Source organism: Medicago truncatula, chromosome 4, assembly GCF_003473485.1.
Source record: "Medicago truncatula cultivar Jemalong A17 chromosome 4, MtrunA17r5.0-ANR, whole genome shotgun sequence".
Lineage (NCBI taxonomy): Eukaryota > Viridiplantae > Streptophyta > Magnoliopsida > Fabales > Fabaceae > Medicago > Medicago truncatula.
The window spans coordinates 59,643,636-59,664,407 of NC_053045.1; the positions used below are offsets into that span (position 1 = coordinate 59,643,636).

General features: G+C 33.2%; 2 protein-coding genes across 2 annotated transcripts; both read left to right on the plus strand.

The window, feature by feature from the left end:
• Positions 1-3,118: 3,118 nt before the first annotated feature.
• Positions 3,119-12,040, plus strand: LOC11445254 (pectinesterase/pectinesterase inhibitor PPE8B). Its single transcript, XM_003608087.4, has 4 exons — positions 3,119-3,254; positions 9,561-9,904; positions 10,080-10,613; positions 11,169-12,040. Exons 2-4 carry the CDS (start codon positions 9,577-9,579, stop codon positions 11,864-11,866), a joined length of 1,560 nt encoding a protein of 519 aa, XP_003608135.1. The 5' UTR covers positions 3,119-3,254; positions 9,561-9,576; the 3' UTR covers positions 11,867-12,040.
• On the plus strand, positions 3,193-6,405 carry LOC11444095 (pectinesterase/pectinesterase inhibitor PPE8B). Its single transcript, XM_003608088.4, has 3 exons — positions 3,193-3,607; positions 3,896-4,417; positions 5,425-6,405. Exons 1-3 carry the CDS (start codon positions 3,271-3,273, stop codon positions 6,120-6,122), a joined length of 1,557 nt encoding a protein of 518 aa, XP_003608136.1. The 5' UTR covers positions 3,193-3,270; the 3' UTR covers positions 6,123-6,405.
• Positions 12,041-20,772: the final 8,732 nt, after the last annotated feature.

The window sequence follows — 20,772 nt, forward strand, 5'->3', positions numbered from 1 at the left end:
AGCTTTACACATGAACAAACCCTAGATTCTACCCTTTGGTGTTTCCCCACTCTCTTAATATGAACCCTAAAACCCAAGGTGATTACAATGTTTTTCCCAACCCAAGAGACACTCTCAACAAAGACACTCAACCCATTGGTTCCCTCCTTTTCTATCCAAGTTCTCTCTCTAAGCTCATTCAAGCTCTCTTAAGTCCTACTTGTAAAAAAGCACAAGAACACAATATATACTAGCCTTCCTCTGAAGCAATTGTGCCACGATTTCCCAAATCGTGTCACGATTTGCGTCTGACCCAAGGTAGATCAGTCCTTATCAGGGATACTTAACGAGCAAGTTTCTGAATCGTGTCATGATTTCCCAAGATCGTGCCACGATTTGGCGTCCTGCAAACTAGCTCACGGCCCCTTGAAATCGTGTCACGATGCCAAAATCGTGTCACGATTTCTCTGTTCTTCCAGACCACAAATTTGAAGCCAATATCAACACTAACCTTTATAAATCTAGCATGCAGGATTCCGTATTCATGCAACTTTTTATTAACAGAGATTAGGCGAAGAGGACGACCGTCCTAACCAGACTAAAAAAAAAAATAAGTATAGGATATAAGCTTCAGAATTTTTAAAATAGTGTAGGGTATAATATCATACTTAAAAAAATATAGAAATGAAAACTTTGAATCTAGTATGATTTTTGACAAAAAAAAAAACCTTGTATTTGATACGAGTATAGAGCCGACACTTCCAACAAAATCTTAACTTTAAAAAAAGACAATACGATGAGAATGATAACAATGAGCAAATACAATCATCGGAAGAATCTTTTAGAGTTAGTCCTATTTTGGTGGTTGTTAATATGATAATAACTTCATTGAAAAATAGATTTGAGCCATTAGAAGTATTTGAAAGTATTGTTGGTTTTTTATTTGAAAGTATTTTTTTTTTCTATATTGAAAGTATTGCAAATATTTTTTGTCAAATGTGTTGATGTCGGTATTTAAAATTTTTTGAGTTTGTCAAATGTTTCAATTGCATATCAAATTCACTTAACTATGTCGGTGGTTGTTAATTAATTCAATCTATGATTTGATATAGTTAAGTGAATTTGATATGCAATTTTCACATCTTAAACATTCATTATTTTATTTGATGTCACATCTTGAACATCACTATTGTGAAAAAATATATAATTTTGCAATTTACCTCCATTAAATTTTTCCTCTCCCTCGTCAAACCCAACACATAAAAAATTAAATTCCTCATCGTTTGTTCTCTCTATTAAGATTCCTCCCTCCCCTTCGTTAAACCAAACAAAAAGAAGTTGATATCACTAAGATGATAGAAGTTGAATATTTAATTTAGATTAGAGTGCATGTCAGCATCAAATTATTACTAAAATTACCGAAACCAAATAATTAAAAAACAAGGCCTGCATACAAGAATTGGCATAAGAGATGGACGCGGAAAAGGAAAGTTAAAATTGAAAAGAAAAGAAAACAACATATTGAGGAACCTGCCATACATGGACAAACATGTGATGCTTGTATAAAAAAGAAAAGTTCTCCTCTCATTTTCATTTTCATTTCATATATATAAAATATGGTGAAATTGAATACGTAAGATATACTAAAGTGAAAATTTTTAATTTGATGAAATGGACTAAGAGAGAAAAACAAAAATAGATCTAGAGCCATCTATGTTGAGGCAGCAAGCTGTAATAATCACATTGGGTGGGTGACGGTGTCGAGAATAATTTACCTCATGTATTTTGTTCTAGATGATTAGTGAACTGATCTAGAGATTTTAATTAGTAAAATCAGTATGTATATAGAAATTTATTTTTAATAATAGATGGCTCTAGATATGTTTTTGAAATGTACTATTAGAAAAAACCCAAATCCCAAATCAGATAGATAAGACTTTTGAGAAGAGTATATAAAGATGAGACAATCCTCAACTTACAAGCTGGTTGGTTTTGTAAGGATGAGTTAAGGGGTTTGAGGCTTTTCTTTTTTTGGAATATAAATTTTAGGCTAGTTGTTAACAAATTTTCTTCTTATATAAATATATATAAAAAAATGTATATATAATATCAAGTAAAAATTATTGAAAATATACTGCTAAAAAAATAATTATTGAAAATTTATAGTGGGTTACTTGTCATCACATCTTTTCAAATAAGTCGATTAATGTATTATGGTAGAAGTTGTAAAGAGAAAGTTCATATAGAGAGAAAAAGAATGGATGTTTTCTTTTGAAGAACCTAGGAACGAAAGTCAAAAGAACAAAATGCTTAAAAGTGAAAAATTACAGGTATTAGAGATACTCTAAAAAAATTAGAATATGTATCATCGTGAACAAACTCATAAACATTCCGAAGGCTCCTTCAAAAAAACATTCTGAAGGTAATCGATATAAAAACACGATGACATAATGATTTATTTTAGTAAACGATCCATTCATTTGCGTGATAGATTTATTAAAAGAATTGTGAATTTACCTCATGTATTTTGATAGAGAAATTTAACCTTGAGATTAGCTTAGTTTTAAATAGTGTAATTGCCGCCGAACTTGACAACGTAAACTTGTGATCTAAGTAGAAGCCTTAAGATGTTGGAATGTCCTTTATTATGTGTCAAAAAAGAAATAGTGTGATTGAAAAAAAAAATCATTGATTTAATTATATCTTAAGATGTGGTGTGTTATGAAAATATAACGAAAGAATGACATGACAATACAATATTTAATATCCCTAAAAAAAAATACAATATTTAGTAGAAGAGTTCTTGATTTTATAGAGTTAAATAATTTTATATTAATTAAAACTAAGATTGAAATATACACATATACTATCACTAAAAAAAGAAAAGAAATATATACATATACATTTATATGAGCATAAATTGTTTTGGAGACTAAACTTTTCTTGTTAAAAATTGAAATGTGTTTGTAAAGTTTAATTCAATAAATAATGTCGAGATTGTTATACTAAATATTTCATGTGATATTAAAGTTTAGATTTATAATATCTGATCTATATGTCTTCATTTTTATTGACGTTTATAGTTTCACCTACGTTTAAAATTACTATAAAAGTTAGAATACAAAGTTTATTAGCATCTAACCAGCTCTACACAACTGAATCTACAATCTTTTCCTTCCTTTAAATAATCTCAACATCTCTCAATTCTTATTTGCCTCTTAACAAAATAAAAACCATAGAATTAGTGACACTTACTTACTCATCGTGTCTATTATATTTCAAAGTTCTAAAATGGAACTATGTTCCTCAAAACAGCCATCCACAACAACACTCTCAATAACTACATTCATCTTCTTCTTCCTCCTCCTCCTCTCACTCCCACACTCCACTTTTGCTTCTTCTCCCAATGACTTTGTTGGTTCATCCCTCAGAGTTTCTACCGCCAAATTTGCCAACTCTGCTGAAGAAGTTATCACCGTTTTACAAAAAGTCATCTCTATTTTATCACGCTTCACTAATGTCTTTGGTCACTCTCGCACCTCAAACGCCGTTTCGGATTGCCTCGATTTACTTGACATGTCCTTAGACCAACTTAACCAGTCCATTTCCGCTGCTCAAAAGCCCAAAGGTGCTATTAATATCTATACAACATTGACGCAGAGACATGACACAACACTGATACAACGTGACATATAGTTTTATTCAATCACTTCTATTTTTTTTAACATTGTTAGTGTTGGGTCATGAGGGGAGCGCAGGAGTCATTGTATTGGTCAATGCTCTCCTCACGACCCAATAATTACATGTGTGTCAGTGTCATACTCGGTGTCTGTGTGGTGCCAGCGGTATCAGTTCCTCTGTTTATTCTATTCTTCTTTCCATTGTGATCACTTTAGCTAATTGTTTTGTTCCACAGAGAAGGATAACAGCACAGGAAAACTAAACTGTGATCTAAGGACATGGCTGAGTGCTGTTCTTGTGTATCCAGACACATGTATAGAAGGATTAGAAGGTTCAATTGTAAAGGGTCTTATATCCTCTGGTCTCGATCATGTAATGTCCTTGGTGGCGAATCTTCTTGGTGAAGTAGTTTCCGGCAATGATGATCAACTCGCAACCAACAAGGATCGATTTCCTTCGTGGATCAGAGATGAGGACACAAAGTTGTTGCAGGCAAATGGTGTGACGGCTGATGCTGTTGTGGCTGCTGATGGAAGTGGAGACTACGCTAAGGTGATGGATGCCGTATCGGCAGCACCTGAAAGCAGCATGAAAAGATATGTAATATATGTGAAAAAAGGTGTTTATGTTGAAAATGTTGAGATTAAGAAGAAGAAATGGAATATCATGTTGATTGGTGAAGGCATGGATGCTACTATCATCTCCGGCAGTCGGAATTATGTGGACGGTTCGACAACTTTCCGGTCAGCTACCTTTGGTAAGAATGATTACATTCACACCCCTTTACAGTATTGATATTATTAATTTATCTTTTGCTTTTCTTTTTCTTTTCATTTTTCTTTGCAGAACTTTTTGAAAAAAAAATAATAAGGGAACTGATGCATCAGGTTGCATTGGGTTATGATAGAATATTCTGTTCCATGTTTAAGGAAGCTAAAAACAAGAGCTTGATTTAAAAGCTAAACATAATAAAATGTGGAAAATTAAAGGAACAAATCAGTGGTAGTGATATTTTACTAACTTTTTTTAATTTACATAAGATATTTTAAAAAGCTGTTAAATATTTATTTGCTATTTTAGTATAATGAAAAACTGGAAACTTACTTGGCTTTTTCTTACGAAGAAATTTATTGGCTAATGTACTACAATGAAAATTTACTTGGCTTTAACTAATAGTAATAATTAACCTAATAATATTTTTTTAGGAAAAAACTATTGTTTTGCTTTTGGAATCAAAGATCATTTGCACTCATTTTTTAATTACATTTTTTTTGGAATAAAATATGACCCAATAAGTGCCAACTTTAGGCTTGCAATTAAACAGCATGTGGTGCTTTTCTAATTTGAACTGCAAGTGATCTAAATTTGTATACCATAATACTAGTTTTGGCTTGTATTAAGCAAATTAAGTCATAATCCATGTCTGCATATAATTGGTACCTTTTAAAGGATCACTGTGATGACATGGACTCCATGAATCAAAGATCTATGATATGAGTAACAATCACCCCATAAAATTCAAGGAAGTGTTTAATACAATTTCAACACCCAACATTCAAGAATCAAGAGTCTCACTAGGGTCCTATTATTGTAAACATTAACTAACATAATGCATACATATAACTAACTAATAATAAGCAACATTAAATTAGCATGTGCTGCAATTATAATTTTCTTGATCTTCATTAGTGAAATGCAAGTCTCACCCGATTATCATATCTTAATTTTCATTACAATTTCTTCTTTATGTATGGGCATGTGCAGCTGTAAGTGGTAGAGGGTTCATAGCACGCGACATTTCATTTCAGAACACCGCAGGTGCCGAGAAGCACCAAGCAGTGGCGTTAAGATCAGACTCTGACCTCTCAGTATTTTATCGGTGTGGGATATTCGGTTATCAAGATAGCCTATATACTCACACCATGCGTCAGTTCTACCGTGAATGCAAAATTAGTGGTACTGTGGATTTCATCTTTGGAGACGCCACGGCTGTGTTCCAAAACTGTCAAATACTAGCCAAGAAAGGGATGCCTAAACAAAAGAACACTGTTACTGCTCAAGGACGAAAAGACCCGAACCAACCAACTGGTTTCTCCTTCCAATTTTGCAACATTTCCGCAGATTCTGACCTTCTACCATCGGTCACAACCATCCCAACATACCTTGGTAGACCCTGGAAGACTTATTCGCGAACAATTTTTATGCAATCCTACATGAGTGACGCAATAAGGCCAGAAGGGTGGTTAGAGTGGAACGGTAATTTTGCTTTGAACACATTGTACTACGCTGAATACATGAACTCTGGACCGGGTGCCGGGGTAGCTAACCGGGTGAAATGGTCAGGATACCATGTATTGAATGATTCGAGTGAGGCTACTAAATTCACTGTGGCTCAATTTATTGAGGGGAATCTTTGGTTACCTTCCACCGGTGTAACTTACACTTCTGGTTTGAAAGTGTAAAGTAAATTTAACTTGACAAATTAATTCATGTATGTCTAAATATAATATTGTATTTAGTGATTAAAAGAGTTGTTGTAATTCACAACGGTTCTTGGTATTGTATCAAAGAAAAAGTATGTAAAAGCAAAAGGACACGGGTTACTGTTAACCCCAGTTAATTAGCACTTGATTATTGGATGTTTTCAGTTCACATTCAAAAGAGCCAACTCTGTGCAACAAGAGGGACACATTCACATTCAAGTTTATTCTAAGTACTTGGCAAAAATTTGAGCATGATCTTCAACATACTTCTGTATATGCGTGTGTGTGAATTTTAAAATGAATAATGCTGAATCTAGCAAGAGAAATGATGATTCGCTACATATAGCACTGCCGTTTTAAATAAAGTGGTTTTGGATTTTTGTGATGCTTCGTGAAATGATGATTCGCTACATATAGCACTACCGCGATCGACATATTCATGTACTAGAGAGATTTGATCTTAATAACATTGATGAGATTGAGCATTTGGCAAAATTTAATCTGTTGAAGGAGATTGTTTATTAATTAGGCGTGGACGGCATGGTGGCAAATCATAGTCATCATTTTTATTGGGTATCCTTATTGTATGTGTAAGCTAGGGTATATATTATACTTTCTCCGTTCCATACTAACTGAGCCATTTGCAAAAAAGGGTTCCAAAGTAACTGAGTCATTTCACTTTTTAATACAATATTAATTACTTTTTTCCTTTTATAACTCTAATTAATATTATTTCATCATTTTCAATTCAATATATTTCACTTTACATTTATGATAGTGGAGAATGCACCAATACCAAAAACAAAAATTAGATATATTTAAAAAAGAAAAATGAAAACGGGCTTGGGCGCGGACTTGGGAGTAGGGATGTGCATTTAGCAGCAGCAGCAGCAGCAATAAGGAAAAGACGGTGTAGTGATTTAAAAAGCCCATAATATTCTGATCACAATCTACTCCGATCCGTTTTCTTCTTATTATATCACTCACATCAATTCAATTTCCCTCCAACATTTTCTGAACCCTAACATTACCACAGCAACGATGATCTTATTCCTTGATTAATATGGTGAGTGTGTTCACAAACTACTTCCAAAATGAGATCGAAACATTAGAAAAATTAAATGTCCTATCAACTCTGGTATAAATACTGCTAGCCTATACCCCTTTGCTTCCTAGAGTAATTAATTAAAGTATTCTTAGTACTGCAGTCTATTCCTTCTGCAGCCCATTTTGGAAGCAGATGGAACCTTTCTTCTGCTTGATACCTTAGGAAGATACTACTTAGTAGTTAGTACTTACTGAAAGCAGAAGGTACTAAATATTTTTTCATTGATATTTTAAAGACATTAATTTGGTCACGACGCTTCCAAATGAATCTTGATAGAAATTAGTAAATTGCATCAATGTTTAGATTTTTGTGATGGTGTCCATAATATCTTCATTGCACATTCACTATATCAAGTTTAAGTAATTATTGATGAGGAAGACCTTGTTGTGTTATTGTATGTGGATACTCGTAGATTCTGTTTTGTCCCCAACTACTAAGCTAAGTGTATTGGCTCCTTTTGTTTTAGAGATGCATTTGATGTTAAAATTTCTAAAAATACACTCTGTCCAGATTTTAAAGAAATGAATAAAAACAAGAGAAATGTTGGATTCAGCAACAACAATCTTCCTTGTTTTCCGCCAAGGTAAGAGAGTAAAACGGCAAGCAATTAAAGAATTTACACGATCGGGATGTTTTCGCTATGAAAAATTCGCACTATATATATAACACTCCTGTAAAAACAATCATCAAAAAAAACAAGATTATGGATGAGTCAAACACTAGTGTCATTCTCACAAGATGATATGTTTTCTTCATCAGGTTCAACCATGCATCCAACATTTTTTTTATTCAAGTTTGGATAATAATTCAATAATGTGTCACACGTTTTCTTTTGATTTTTCTTTGCTGGTCGGCAGGCTCTTATCAAGACAGGACGATGACCTTTACAAAACTTGGCCATGCAGGTTTCCATATTCATGCAACATTCTTTTTTATTAAAAATCAATTCAACGGATGCCAACTTGTTTAGAGTTGTTATTTTGAGCTTAACTCTACAAATTTAGCAAAGTTCTTTTCAAATTCTCCTCCTCCTACAACAACTACTAATGTTATTCTTTTTTGACAATACAACTCTACTAATATTATCTATATAGGTTGATCAGATTAGGACCGGTCCCACACTTATTAAGGCCTAAGTAAACTCTAAAAGAACTATTGACAAAAAAGATATAGACCTTGTAAACTCTAAAAGAAATTAATGACAAAAATGATAGAGACCTTTTTTATTGTAATTTTACCTTTCTTACTTGAGATGCAAAATATTTTAGAACCAAGCAAGTCAATTGTGACGTCATTTAGTTGTTATATTAAATATTTGTATTATTTATGCCTTTTAACCGCTTGGAACCTTGGACACGAGACCGGCCTTGAATCTGATTTTTTTTTGTTCATATCATATAATCTGAACATAGTTTTCATTATAAAAACCTAAATCTTGTATTTCTCATATTTACATAACATCATTAATCATTAACATATAATATTAAGAAGTTATAATTGAAAATGACGAAAAATAATCAAATTCTCATCTATTATATATTATAATTTTTTAAACGTTGTTATTACTAGCAGTCAATCATAAACCTTATTATTCCATTGCTTTGAACATAAACAAGGTTTTTTTTATCAGGTCATAAAAGAGAAGGCAAACATAAAATGTTGACAAAAAAAATGTAAGTTTTAAATAGGATTTTAGTCCCTACAATAATATTGTTATTTGATATTAGTCTTTAAAAGTTTTTTTTTGTTTTTGTTTAGATCATGTCTTTGCAAATTAAAAAATTATTTTTAGTCCTTTTTAATTTTATTTTTTTCAAACATCGAAGGATCTTCCAACACTTTAATTGTTTTTTTAGTCTTTGACAACATATGTTGTGTAATAAAATCGCACCATTAGACCCAATAAGCTGACGTCATGGACTAAAACAATATAGTTTTTTAATTTGCAAATATTTTTAAATCCAAACGATTTTTCATTATAGAGACTAAAGGGAGTGTTTGGTTCCGCGTCATATTTGCAAATATCGCGCCCCAATGCTAGTAGTTCTGCCACAATTTTGTAAACGATATTCTAGCTTCTTGCTCACGGCTGCGTCAAAAAAATATAGATTGTTTTGACAAGACTTTTCTTTTTTATTGAACATTTTATTTTATTTAAGTGATAGTTCAATGTTCTAGGCTATGAGTATAGCAGCCTTGGATCCCTCTAATTTTCTTCCCCTATAAATAAACTCAACATCTCTCAATTGTTATTTGCCTTTCAACAAAATAAAAACCATAGTATTGGTGACACTCGTCGTGTCTATTACATTTCAAAGTTCTAAAATGGAACTATGTTCCTCAAAACAGCCATCCACAACAACACTCTCAATAACCTCATTCATCTTCTTCTTCCTACTCCTCTCACTCCCTCACTCCACATCTGCTTCTTCTCCCAATAACTTTGTTGGTTCATCCCTCAGAGTTTCTCCCACCAAATTTTCCAACTCTGCCAATGAAGTTAAAACCGTTTTACAAAAAGTCACCTCCATTTTATCAACCTTCACCTACACCTTCAGCCATCACTCAAATGCCATTTCCGATTGCCTCGATTTACTCGACATGTCCTCCGACCAACTTAGTTGGTCTGTTTCCGCTACTCAGAATCCCAAAGGTACAATTAATATCTATAAAACATTAACACAGACAGACACACACACATAACACATTGTAAATAGACAAAATACACCAGACAGACACAAATAACATACAGTACTACTAAAACTAATACGTTGACACATATAATAATTTGTAAATAAACTAAATGTGCTATAAAATCCTCTGTACAGGGAAGAATAACAGTACTGGAAATCTAAGCTCTGATCTAAGAACATGGCTCAGTGCTGTTCTTGTGAATACAGACACTTGTTTAGAAGGATTACAAGGATTACAAAGTACATTTGCAAAGAGTGATGTATCAAGCGGTCTTGATCGTGTATTGTCATTGGTGAAGAAGAATCTTTTTGAAGTAGTCCTCAGCAACGATCAACTTGCAACTGCTACCTCCGAAGATAGATTTCCTTCGTGGATTAACGACGGAGACAAGAAGTTTTTTGAGGCAAATGAAACGACTGCTGATGCTATTGTGGCGGCTGATGGGAGTGGGAACTACACTACAGTGATGGATGCCGTATTGGCAGCACCTAAATTCAGCATGAGAAGATATGTTATATATGTGAAAAAAGGTGTATATGTTGAGAATGTTGAGATTGATAGGAAGAAATGGAATATTATGATGATTGGTGAAGGTATGGATGCTACTATTATCTCCGGTAGTCGGAATCGTGTGGATGGTTGGACTACTTTCCGATCAGCTACCTTTGGTAAGATTGCATTTACAGTATCATACCTATTTTCTCTTTTCCTTTTTTTTAGAAACTTTTGGAAAAAGTAATAAGGGAAATGAGGCATCAAATATGGTGAAATTTGAAAAGTTGCATTAGCTTCTAAATATTTTGTTCCATGTTAAAAGAAAGGATAAAAACAAGAGTGTGGTTTAACAGTTATACATAAATGTTGAAAAAGAACAAATCGGTGGTTGTGATATTTAATAACTTTTGTTTTACCTCAGTAGGGCCTTATTATTGTAAACATTAACTGACATAATGCATGCCATCTAACTAAGTGCTACTCCGATTTTATAAAATTGGGTCAACAAAAATTGATGTATTTGGTCCAAATTTTGAACAAGATACATTCATTTTTATTAATCAAACTTTCTCTTATATATATGATTGGAGAGATTAATAAGTAACATTATATTATCATGTTCTGCAATTATAATTTTCTTAATCTTCAATAGCTGAAATGTAAGTCAGGTTCAATTCTCACACCTTAATTTTCATTTTATTTTCTTCTTTATGTATGGACATGTGCAGCTGTTAATGGTAGAGGGTTCATAGCATGCAACATTTCATTTCAAAACACCGCAGGTCCCGAGAAGGAACAAGCAGTGGCTTTAAGATCGGACTCTGACCTCTCTGTATTTTATCGGTGTGGGATATTCGGTTATCAAGATAGCCTATATACCCATACACAGCGCCAATTCTACAAAGCGTGTAAAATCACTGGTACGGTGGATTTCATTTTTGGAAATGGCACAGTTATGTTCCAGAATTGCGAAATTCTAGCCAAGAAAGGGATGCAAGGACAAAAGAATACTGTCGCGGCCCATGGACGAACAGACCCGAACGTAACAACCGGTTTCTCCTTCCAATTCTGCAACATTTCAGCAGACTTTGACCTTCTACCTTTTATTGCAACCATCCGAACATACCTTGGTAGACCTTGGAGGCCTTATTCGCGAACAATTTTCATGCAATCCTATATGAGTAACGCGATAAGTCCCGAAGGGTGGCTAGAGTACAATGGAAGTGTTGGTTTGGATACATTGTACTACAGTGAATACATGAACTCCGGACCGGGTGCTGGGGTAGCGAATCGGGTGAAATGGTCTGGGTACCATGTAATGAATGATTCGAGCGAGGCTGAAAAGTTTACTGTAGCTCAATTTATTTTGGGGGATCTTTGGTTACCTTCCGCTGGAGTAACTTACACTGCAGGTTTGACAGTGTAAAGTAAATTTAACTTAAAACCATGTATGTCTCAGTATAATACTGTATTTAGTGATTAAACAAGTGGGAATTCATAACAGTTCTTGGTATTGTATCAAAGAAAAACTATGTAAAATTAAAACGGAGACGGGTTATTATTAACCCCAATTTATTAATAAGTACTTGATTATTAGATATTTTCAGTTCTTTTATTCTGTATATGATCTTCAACATGCTTTTCATTGTGTGTGTGAATTTTAAACTCTCTGTTTCGCCTCTAGCATTAATTCATGCATCATCATCATACTCACGGATCGGATCAAAGAGTTTTGGTGTTAATAACATTGACAAGCTTGAGCCCCGCATGTGGTATAACTAAAAAAAAAAAAAAACATTGATGGGGTTGAGCAATGATAAATGAATTTGGCAAAATTTAATTTCTTCAAGAAGTTTGTATATTAGGCATGGACCGCAAGGTATTACAGTGCATAATGAAGATGCTTGTAACCATTCAATTGTAATTTCAGGCTCATACAAGTTTGAATATAGTTGTAATTTTGTTCCATATACTATGATGTGAGTTTTGAGATATGGAGAAATACGGTTTTGAGAAATATGTTATTGGTTTGAAAATTATTTATGGCTAGTTTTATACACTCCATTTGGATTTGAGTTTTCGATTGACCTATGTCTTATGATTTATAAAGTAGCGGATTTAAGAATTGAAATTTATTTCATGTATCCTGGCACTAGTTTTCATATGTTGTAAAGCATGCGAAATATGGTTTTAGACATGTGTTTTAAGAATGAGGTTTGAAAATTACGGTTATAATAACGACGACCTAGGTGCACCTAGTATGTGATTTCGATTAGGTAGTTACTCCATTAGATGGAGCCGCCCCAATGGAAAGGCCGCCATTAGGAGGAGAGGGCTATCAATGAGATGTAAACTCCCTAATTGAAAATGTTTACACTTTGTTTTGAGTCGAGAGAAAAGAGCTATCCGTTATATGGAGCCGCCCCATGGGAAGGCCACCATTAGGAGGAGAGGGCTATCAACGAGATGGAGCTAGTTCTCGATTCACTCATTTGGTTATTTTAGTTAAAGTTGGATTTCAATACTTTCAATAAATTTGATTATTTTGGTATTATTAAACTGAATGTGATTTTATATTCTATTTGAAGTTGATTATTTTCACTAAACGGAGTTTTCTATAATTTCTTTAAAAGCTTCCATTAAGATTTTCATCAATGTATTTTTAAAGACTTGTAACTTTATTTTCACCTCTTTATGATGTTGGATTTTTTTTTGAATTATTCTTACTTGATTGAAAATATTTATACATGTGTAAATTTCATGCGTATAAACGATTGCGGATTAATATAATTTTATACGGTTACTATTTTTGTAAATTGACAATAGATTTGATAAAGTAAATAATCGTGCCCTTGTGTGTTTCCCTTCTAGTGGTGGTGGTTGTTGTCTCTCACTAAGTCCTTGTGACTTACTCTTTCATTGTCTATTTTTTTTTCATATTTCCAAGCAGCTAAGTAGAGAGCTGCTAGTAGATTCAAGTTCTGCCGCGTCACTTTTATGGTAGGCTTCTTTGATGGATGTCTCTGCTGTTTATGTATTTCTTGAGTCAGATTCTCTGCAGCTATTTGGAGTTTAGGAATGTTTTATTTTGAGATGTACAAATATGTAAATATGTCATTTGAAACTCTGGATGAGAATATAGGTTTATGAACAGGATTAAAACCTTGGAAAATGTTCAAAATACAGAGGATACTCTGTTGAAATTTCAGTGGATAGCAATTTATAAATTGTAAATTATAGTTGTCAAGTGTGGTCAATAGGCTTGCCGGACTAGAATGTTCTAGTTCGTGCGCCGGTCACGATTGTGAATTTTGGGTCGTGACACTTTGGTGGTCTCTTCCGAAGCTCTAATGGTGCTTGGTGTGCTGGCTTTTTAGATATTCGAAGTTCAACTCACATCCTCTGAGCATCATTTTATGGCATTCATGGACGAATAACTCTTGCTAAAAACATAAGTCTCTATGATTCAATCTGTTGTACTGATTCATTCCTCTGTTTGAAGTTTATCAAGTCTCCGGTTAACACATTTTATAAGCATGTTGTGGTGATTCAAGACATCAATGTTTTGTTGCGAGAGAATCGTCCCTTCTACAATGTCCACAAAGCATCAAAAATTTGTAGACTTGTACTATTTTCAAAGTCAAGTTTGATGCTTCTTCCGACCTTGAGTTCTTGGTTCACGCTTCTCCTCCTCCTCCAGTATTTAAGGACATCCTTACAACAAAAAGTAAAAATAAGTTATAAATATCATTTTATTTTTGGGTGTGCTTATCACATGTGTAAGCAAGGTTAAAAAGCAGAAGATTTATTAAAAATATGTTATCTATATTTTCGAAATATTTTATGAGACCTTAATTTTCAAACAGAGAAGTTATATCATCTCCCCTCTAAATTCTCTTTTTTGTCCTCTCTTCATCAGGGAGATGAGTGATTTTGAATCCATTTTTGTTGTTCATCTTTGTACGTAGTTGTTTGATTTTTTTTCACTTTTTGAATCACTTAAATAGACTTTGAAAAATTATTGACAAGGACTTTATGTATATTTCTAAAAAGTTAGAATTTACTTATGTACTTGGCATTCTCTCTAAGTTCTCTTTCTCTTTCAATCATCAAAGAGGGATGGTTTTAAATAATTTTTGACCTAGAATCACCTCTCTGCGTCATTTTTTTCTTTTCTTTCATTCTAAATAATTTTTCACAAAGGTTTAAGTAATTTTTCTTTTGCGTTTTTTCGTGATTTTGTCATCTGAGTGTGCCGTCTTGTACGGCGTTGTTTGATTTCATATCTTGTTGCGATGTTCGTCTGGTTCCTATTGAAAAATACATTCGGTCAATCACAAATTTAATAATCAATGAATTGGGCGTCAATATTGCAGATCTATAAGCATGGGTATTTTGGTGATTTAAATTTATCATATTAGGTATTTATTCGTTATACGTTGTTAACTTAGATGTTGTGAGTTTGTTTGTTGTTTGACCATGTTATTGTATCTTATGTATTTTATCAATTTGAATGAATAATATTGTTTTGTTTTTGTCGAAAAAAGGTTAGAATTTATGTGTCTTTGTTCGGAGGGGTTGAATCAATTTTTGTTCTTACTAAACTCATTTAGGGTTGGCCTAGTGGTTGACTTGGGATCTTGGAGTTTGCTCCTCCACAGGTCTCAGGTTCGATTCCCTCTGGTGCCAATTTTGGTGGGCTAATTAAGTCCATACAGAGCTTGCAGCTCTGGCTTTAAACGGGGCCCCCAGCAAGTGGGCGGTGGGATTGGTCCCCTCGAATTAGTCGATTCTTAGATCGGATACCGAATTTTTAAAAAAAATAAAATAAATTGTTCTTACTCTACATACTTGCAATTGATAAATATTAAAAACTATATACATGAAAACCATGTCAAGAATTTAGAATTTCTTAACAAAAATAAATAAATTACTTAAACCTTTATGAATAGAAAAAATTATTTTATGAAAATAGTTATACTCAAGTGATTAATAAACTATCTTTTAACGAATCATTAAAGTTGCTAAAACCCTATTCCCTAAGGACCGAAATAAAAAAAAAATAGAAAAACCATTTTACAGACGTAACAATCAAAGCGGTCACAATTCACAACGGAATGAGTGAGGTATGGTTGAAGTCATAGTTTTAAACATGATTTTAATTATTACTCTCTCCCTCCCTAATTATAAGACCTTTTTGAGAATTTTTGTCCCTTTTTATAAGACCTCTTTATTATTTTCAACTACATTAATTATTTTTTTACATACATGCCCCTATTTATTATACATCTTTTTCTTCAATCAACAATAAATAACATGTTGAAAACATAAACTAACCTTCTTTCTTAAAGGATAAAATTGTAAAAACAATAGTGATTACAAACAACTTTAATACAAATATCCACTATCTTAATTCCTGTGATTTTGGCAAAAGGGTCTTATATATAGGGACGGAGGGAGTATATTCTTTTAATGTATAATTATTTTACACATCATTAAATATATGTGTAAAATAATTGTACACTTAATATAGTAATTAAATTCTTTCTAAATTTGTTTTGAAATTTTATAATTGAATAAATTTTATATGATCTTTGTTATTTTTTTGTTCGATTGAATACACATGTAGTCATTTTTTTTTTTACACTATCATTTATATAATGTAATTTTTTTTAAAGAATAATGTAAATCTTTTTATCCTTACAATCTATTGCAAGATGTCTCCTTCTTTTTTTATCTCCTAGATCCATTGATATTGTGTTTAACAAGATTATTTTATCATCTTTCCCTAAAAAAAAATATTATTTTATCATCCAAAAAATTTTGTTGTCCGTTTCTTTCATTTTGTAATTGTCTTTATACACAAATTCTAAGTTTTAAAAAAAATACACCTTATAAGGGGCCGGGGTTCGAACCTCGGGCATCCCACTTATTCATCTTATCAGGTGAATTCTAGCCACTAGACTACCTGACAAAAAAAAATGAGAAATAAAACGCCAAAAACAAAAATTAAAGCACCAAGTCTCATTTCTTTTTGAGTAAATAGGCTTTTCGTCTTTAAATTTGTATGCACCGATCAATTTCATCCTTCAATTTTAGAAATAGTTAATACGTTCTTGAATTTTATAGATGTCAATCAATTTAGTCCATCTATCAAGTCTCCCATTTCATGATGCTGATGTGTCACATTAAACATTGAAGTGGAGTTCCAAGTCAATATCCGCAGGTACATGGACGAATTTGATCGAAATATTTAAATTTTTTTTAAAACAAAAGTCATTACAAATTGTTACACTGTCAAATCAATCCCTGAACTATTCATTAAAAATTAAGTTAGTCCCTGGATTATGTCACTCACTATCAAATCGATCACTTAATTATTTATCTTATCTCCCAATATAATCTCTGATACTGTGAAATAAATTAGGCTTAATTGCACTTTTGGACCCCTATCTTTCCAAAAGTTGCGGTTATGGACCCCTAACTAATTTAAATACAAAACAGCCCCCTATGTTTTGATTCTTTGGCAGTTTTTGACCCTCAAGGCAAAATAAAATAAAATAAATTGACACGTGGCACCTCACTTAGGGTGTCACGTCAGCGTTGACCGAGTCAACAATGGATTGGGGGTCCAAAACTGCCAAAGAATCAAAACATAGAGGGATGTTTTGTATTTAAATTAGTTAGGGTCCATAACCGCAACTTTTGGAAAGATAGGGGTCCAAAAGTGCAAAATAAAATAAAATAAATTGACACGTGGCACCTCACTTAGGGTGTCACGTCAGCGTTGACCGAGTCAACAATGGATTGGGGGTCCAAAACTGCCAAAGAATCAAAACATAGAGGACTGTTTTGTATTTAAATTAGTTAGGGGTTCATAACCGCAACTTTTGGAAAGATAGGGGTCCAAAAGTGAAATTAAGCCAATAAATTATTCATATTCTTTTAATTTTTAGCATTTATTATTTATTTAACAGTATTAGGGACCAAATTGATAGATAAGATAAATAATTCATGGATCGATTTGATAATGAGTGACATAATTCAGGGACCAACTCAATCTTTAATGAATAATTCAAGGATTAATTATAAAGTGTAACAATTTTTTCTTTAAAAAAATTCAAAAAAAAAAATTAAAACAAATTTCGATCAAATTTATCCTTGTACACGTGAAAATTGACTTGAAACCTACGTCAGCACTGTCAGCAACTAGACTTACCAAACGAACTAAATTGATTAACATTTACAACATTCAAAGATGCATTAGCTATTTCAAAAAATTTAAAGATAAAATTGATCATCAATTCATTCATTTCTTTTTCTTGTGCGAAAAATAAAATATTATTATTTTTCCCACCCTGCTGCCTTCTCGCATGCCCTGCAAAATTTACGACAATAACCCTGGTCCGGATTACATAATTCGGACTAGATTGTTAGTGATTTCCGGAAACAGAAATCCGGACCAGATGTTATGTAATTTTCTGTGTCTTTCTTTGATGTCAAGGGTCTCTGTTGACCGTTATATGAACCCCACACAAGCTGCAATGCATTGCAATTGCAGGGTTCCTATGAATGGTCAACAATGACCATGACACCATCGACACCCTTAAAAAACTAAAAAATATTTGAAAAAAATGGAAGAAAAGAGGTGAAGTGAAGAATGAAGGTATTTGTTGAAGATGGAAGCATATTTATAGCCTAAAACAAGTCCTAAGTCATTAATACAGTCAATGAAAACATGTTGGTGGTTGCAACTGTCCAAACCCACATTAATGGCCCTGAATCTTTCCGGATTTTACATTCCGGAATGTCCTTAGCCCTACAGGAAGTGCAAACTTTTCCCTCCCTCGATCACCATTATCGCATCAATCCGAAAAACAGATGTGTATTCCGGATTTTATATTCCATTATGTATCAGTCATGGCCGATGGTCAGCAACACACATTTTTTACGGTGGTCAGGTCAAAAAAACGCGTTTTACCACGTTTTTTGATTGCATTTATGGGCTCCAGACCGTTTTTGACCCACCCCTCCCTATAAATAGCCTTCTAAACCATCCTCTCCCACCCTCTCCTCCTCTTCTACCTTCAATAACCATAGTTTTCCATCGTTGACCTTTCATATATAAGGGTCTCGTTGAAAACTTTCAGGGTTTGTATGAACGGTCAACGAGGATGGAACCGCGCTGCAACGAAGGGCGGTTCATTTGAGGGTCACGTGGGTCAGTGTGGTTCTTAGCTTGGCCTGCCTGACGTAAGTTTGAGCACCCCACCTCCCTCAGGGGCATTGTTTTCTTCTTTCCGCCCTCCTCTTCCCTCCTCCTCCGGTTTTCCTCCAATAGGCAAACTAGTGGCATGTCCCATCACATAACAGTGGTTAGGCTCTTAGGAGATTAGAATTAGGCTTTTAGGAGATTAGAAATAGATTTAGGATCTTATGTAATAAGCTTAAAAGCTTGAAAATTATTGTAATTTATTGTTCATATATTAATAAAATGAGTTGTTTTTATGTTTGTGTCTTTTTATTTCTATTTTTTTTATTTTATTCACATTTTATTTTACGAATTGTAAAGCTTAAAATTGCAAAAATTCTGATAAAACTTTCTTCCGGATTTTCAAATCCGGAAACATCTGCAAAATTCTAACAATGCAATCCGGAAAACGAAATCCAAACTAGGGGTAAAATTGAAAGAAAAAAAATAAGGTGCGCAAGGAAAGGCATAGGGTGGAAAAAGTAATAGTCAAAATAAAAAGTCCCTTTTATATAGTGGGCCGGATACTATCAAACTATAATCCAATCCAATCCTATTTGTATATGAAGATTGCTTTTTAGGCCCCCCCAATATCTCTTTAGGCCCCCTAAAAATACAAAAATAACCTTTATAATACATCCGGTAGTTACATACCGGTAGTGCATTTTAAATTTTCACATTTTACACCTTCGGTATGTACATACCGGAGGCACATTTACAAATTTTCACGTTTATCGCATTCGGTAGTTATGTTCTGGAGGAACATTCATTTTGCGATTTCTCAATTACACCTCCGGTATATATATACCGTACTCCACCCACGTTGTTATCTGAATAAAATGGTGCAGTTTTTTAAGAGTTATTTTCTAAGCTTCAATATTGTTCCATACCTTGCGTTTTTTGGCCAATTTTTGTTGTGTTTTCATCACAATTAATAGAACAAATGGTGTCAATCTTTACTCAATTGCAATCATTTAGAAGGTAAACCTTGCTTCTTCCTCTCTCGTATTGTTTCTGCATAATTTTTTTAGAGTTCTGTCATATTCAATGAAAAGTTTGATCCTTTTATTTATGTAAATTTTATGCACCCTACCAAAAGTTTGTGAATTTTCCAACATAGCAGAACATGTACATTTAAATAACATAATGCGATAAACGCGAAAATTTGTAAATGTGCCTCTGGTATGTACATACCGAAGGTGTAAAATGTGAAAATTTAAAATGCACTACCGGTATGTAACTACCGGATGTATTATAAAGGTTATTTTTGTATTTTTAGGGGGCCTAAAGAGATATTGGGGGGGCCTAAAAAGCAATCTTCTTTGTATATAGTGTGTCGGCAGCAACATAAACTTGAAGATTGCTTTTATGACATATAAAACTTTGTAATGACACATGGAAATGACATTTTTGCCCTCAGCGGTAGTTAACTACCATTGGATACCAACACAGCTTAAAAAAAAAAGACTTTAAAAAAAAAAAAAAAGTAGTGATATATATACAACTCTTTGGTACAACTTTTATGACAATTTTGGTTTTCTCTCTTTTGATTGGTCAAAAATAATAGAGAGAGAATAAAAAGATAATGTGAGTATGAGAGATCTCAACAACAATGGCAGAAAACACCAACAATGGCCGAAACCACTCTCTAAGTCTCTATCTTTTCATTTACAATTTCAATTTTCACTTTCTCTTATTTCTATTTATTATTTGTCTTTGCAATTTGTCAGAGTGAACAATTACCATCCAATCAAATTCAAAATGAAAAAGAAAAAGGTTATCAGTGAGTGGCCCATTTGATAAATTTGTTGAAGATGGCATAGCAGCATTTAACCCAATGATAAACCAGCTTGTGCATCCATGGATACAAAAAATTGAACATGTGAGAATAATACCCAATTCAACGTGAGAAAAATTGAACAAAAAATACCCAATTCAAAAAAATTGTAGCATATTAGAAAGAGAATGCATGAAAAGGAAGAATTGGTAAAAATGAGAATGTGGAAAAGGGTTAAGAAGAAGATGAAGAGTGAAGAGAATTAGGAGAGAATAAGGCACCTTAAAAAATATGCAAAAAATTG

What these genes read in the sequence shown, in the direction of transcription:
- LOC11444095 (XM_003608088.4), top strand. Translation starts at nt 3,271, where the DNA reads ATGGAACTATGTTCCTCAAAACAGCCATCCACAACAACACTCTCAATA. An exon ending in CGCTGCTCAAAAGCCCAAAG is followed by an intron (nt 3,608 to 3,895) that starts GTGCTATTAATA and finishes TTTGTTCCACAG; the next exon opens with AGAAGGATAACAGCACAGGA. An exon ending in TTTCCGGTCAGCTACCTTTG is followed by an intron (nt 4,418 to 5,424) that starts GTAAGAATGATT and finishes GGGCATGTGCAG; the next exon opens with CTGTAAGTGGTAGAGGGTTC.
- LOC11445254 (XM_003608087.4), top strand. Translation starts at nt 9,577, where the DNA reads ATGGAACTATGTTCCTCAAAACAGCCATCCACAACAACACTCTCAATA. An exon ending in CGCTACTCAGAATCCCAAAG is followed by an intron (nt 9,905 to 10,079) that starts GTACAATTAATA and finishes TCCTCTGTACAG; the next exon opens with GGAAGAATAACAGTACTGGA. An exon ending in TTTCCGATCAGCTACCTTTG is followed by an intron (nt 10,614 to 11,168) that starts GTAAGATTGCAT and finishes GGACATGTGCAG; the next exon opens with CTGTTAATGGTAGAGGGTTC.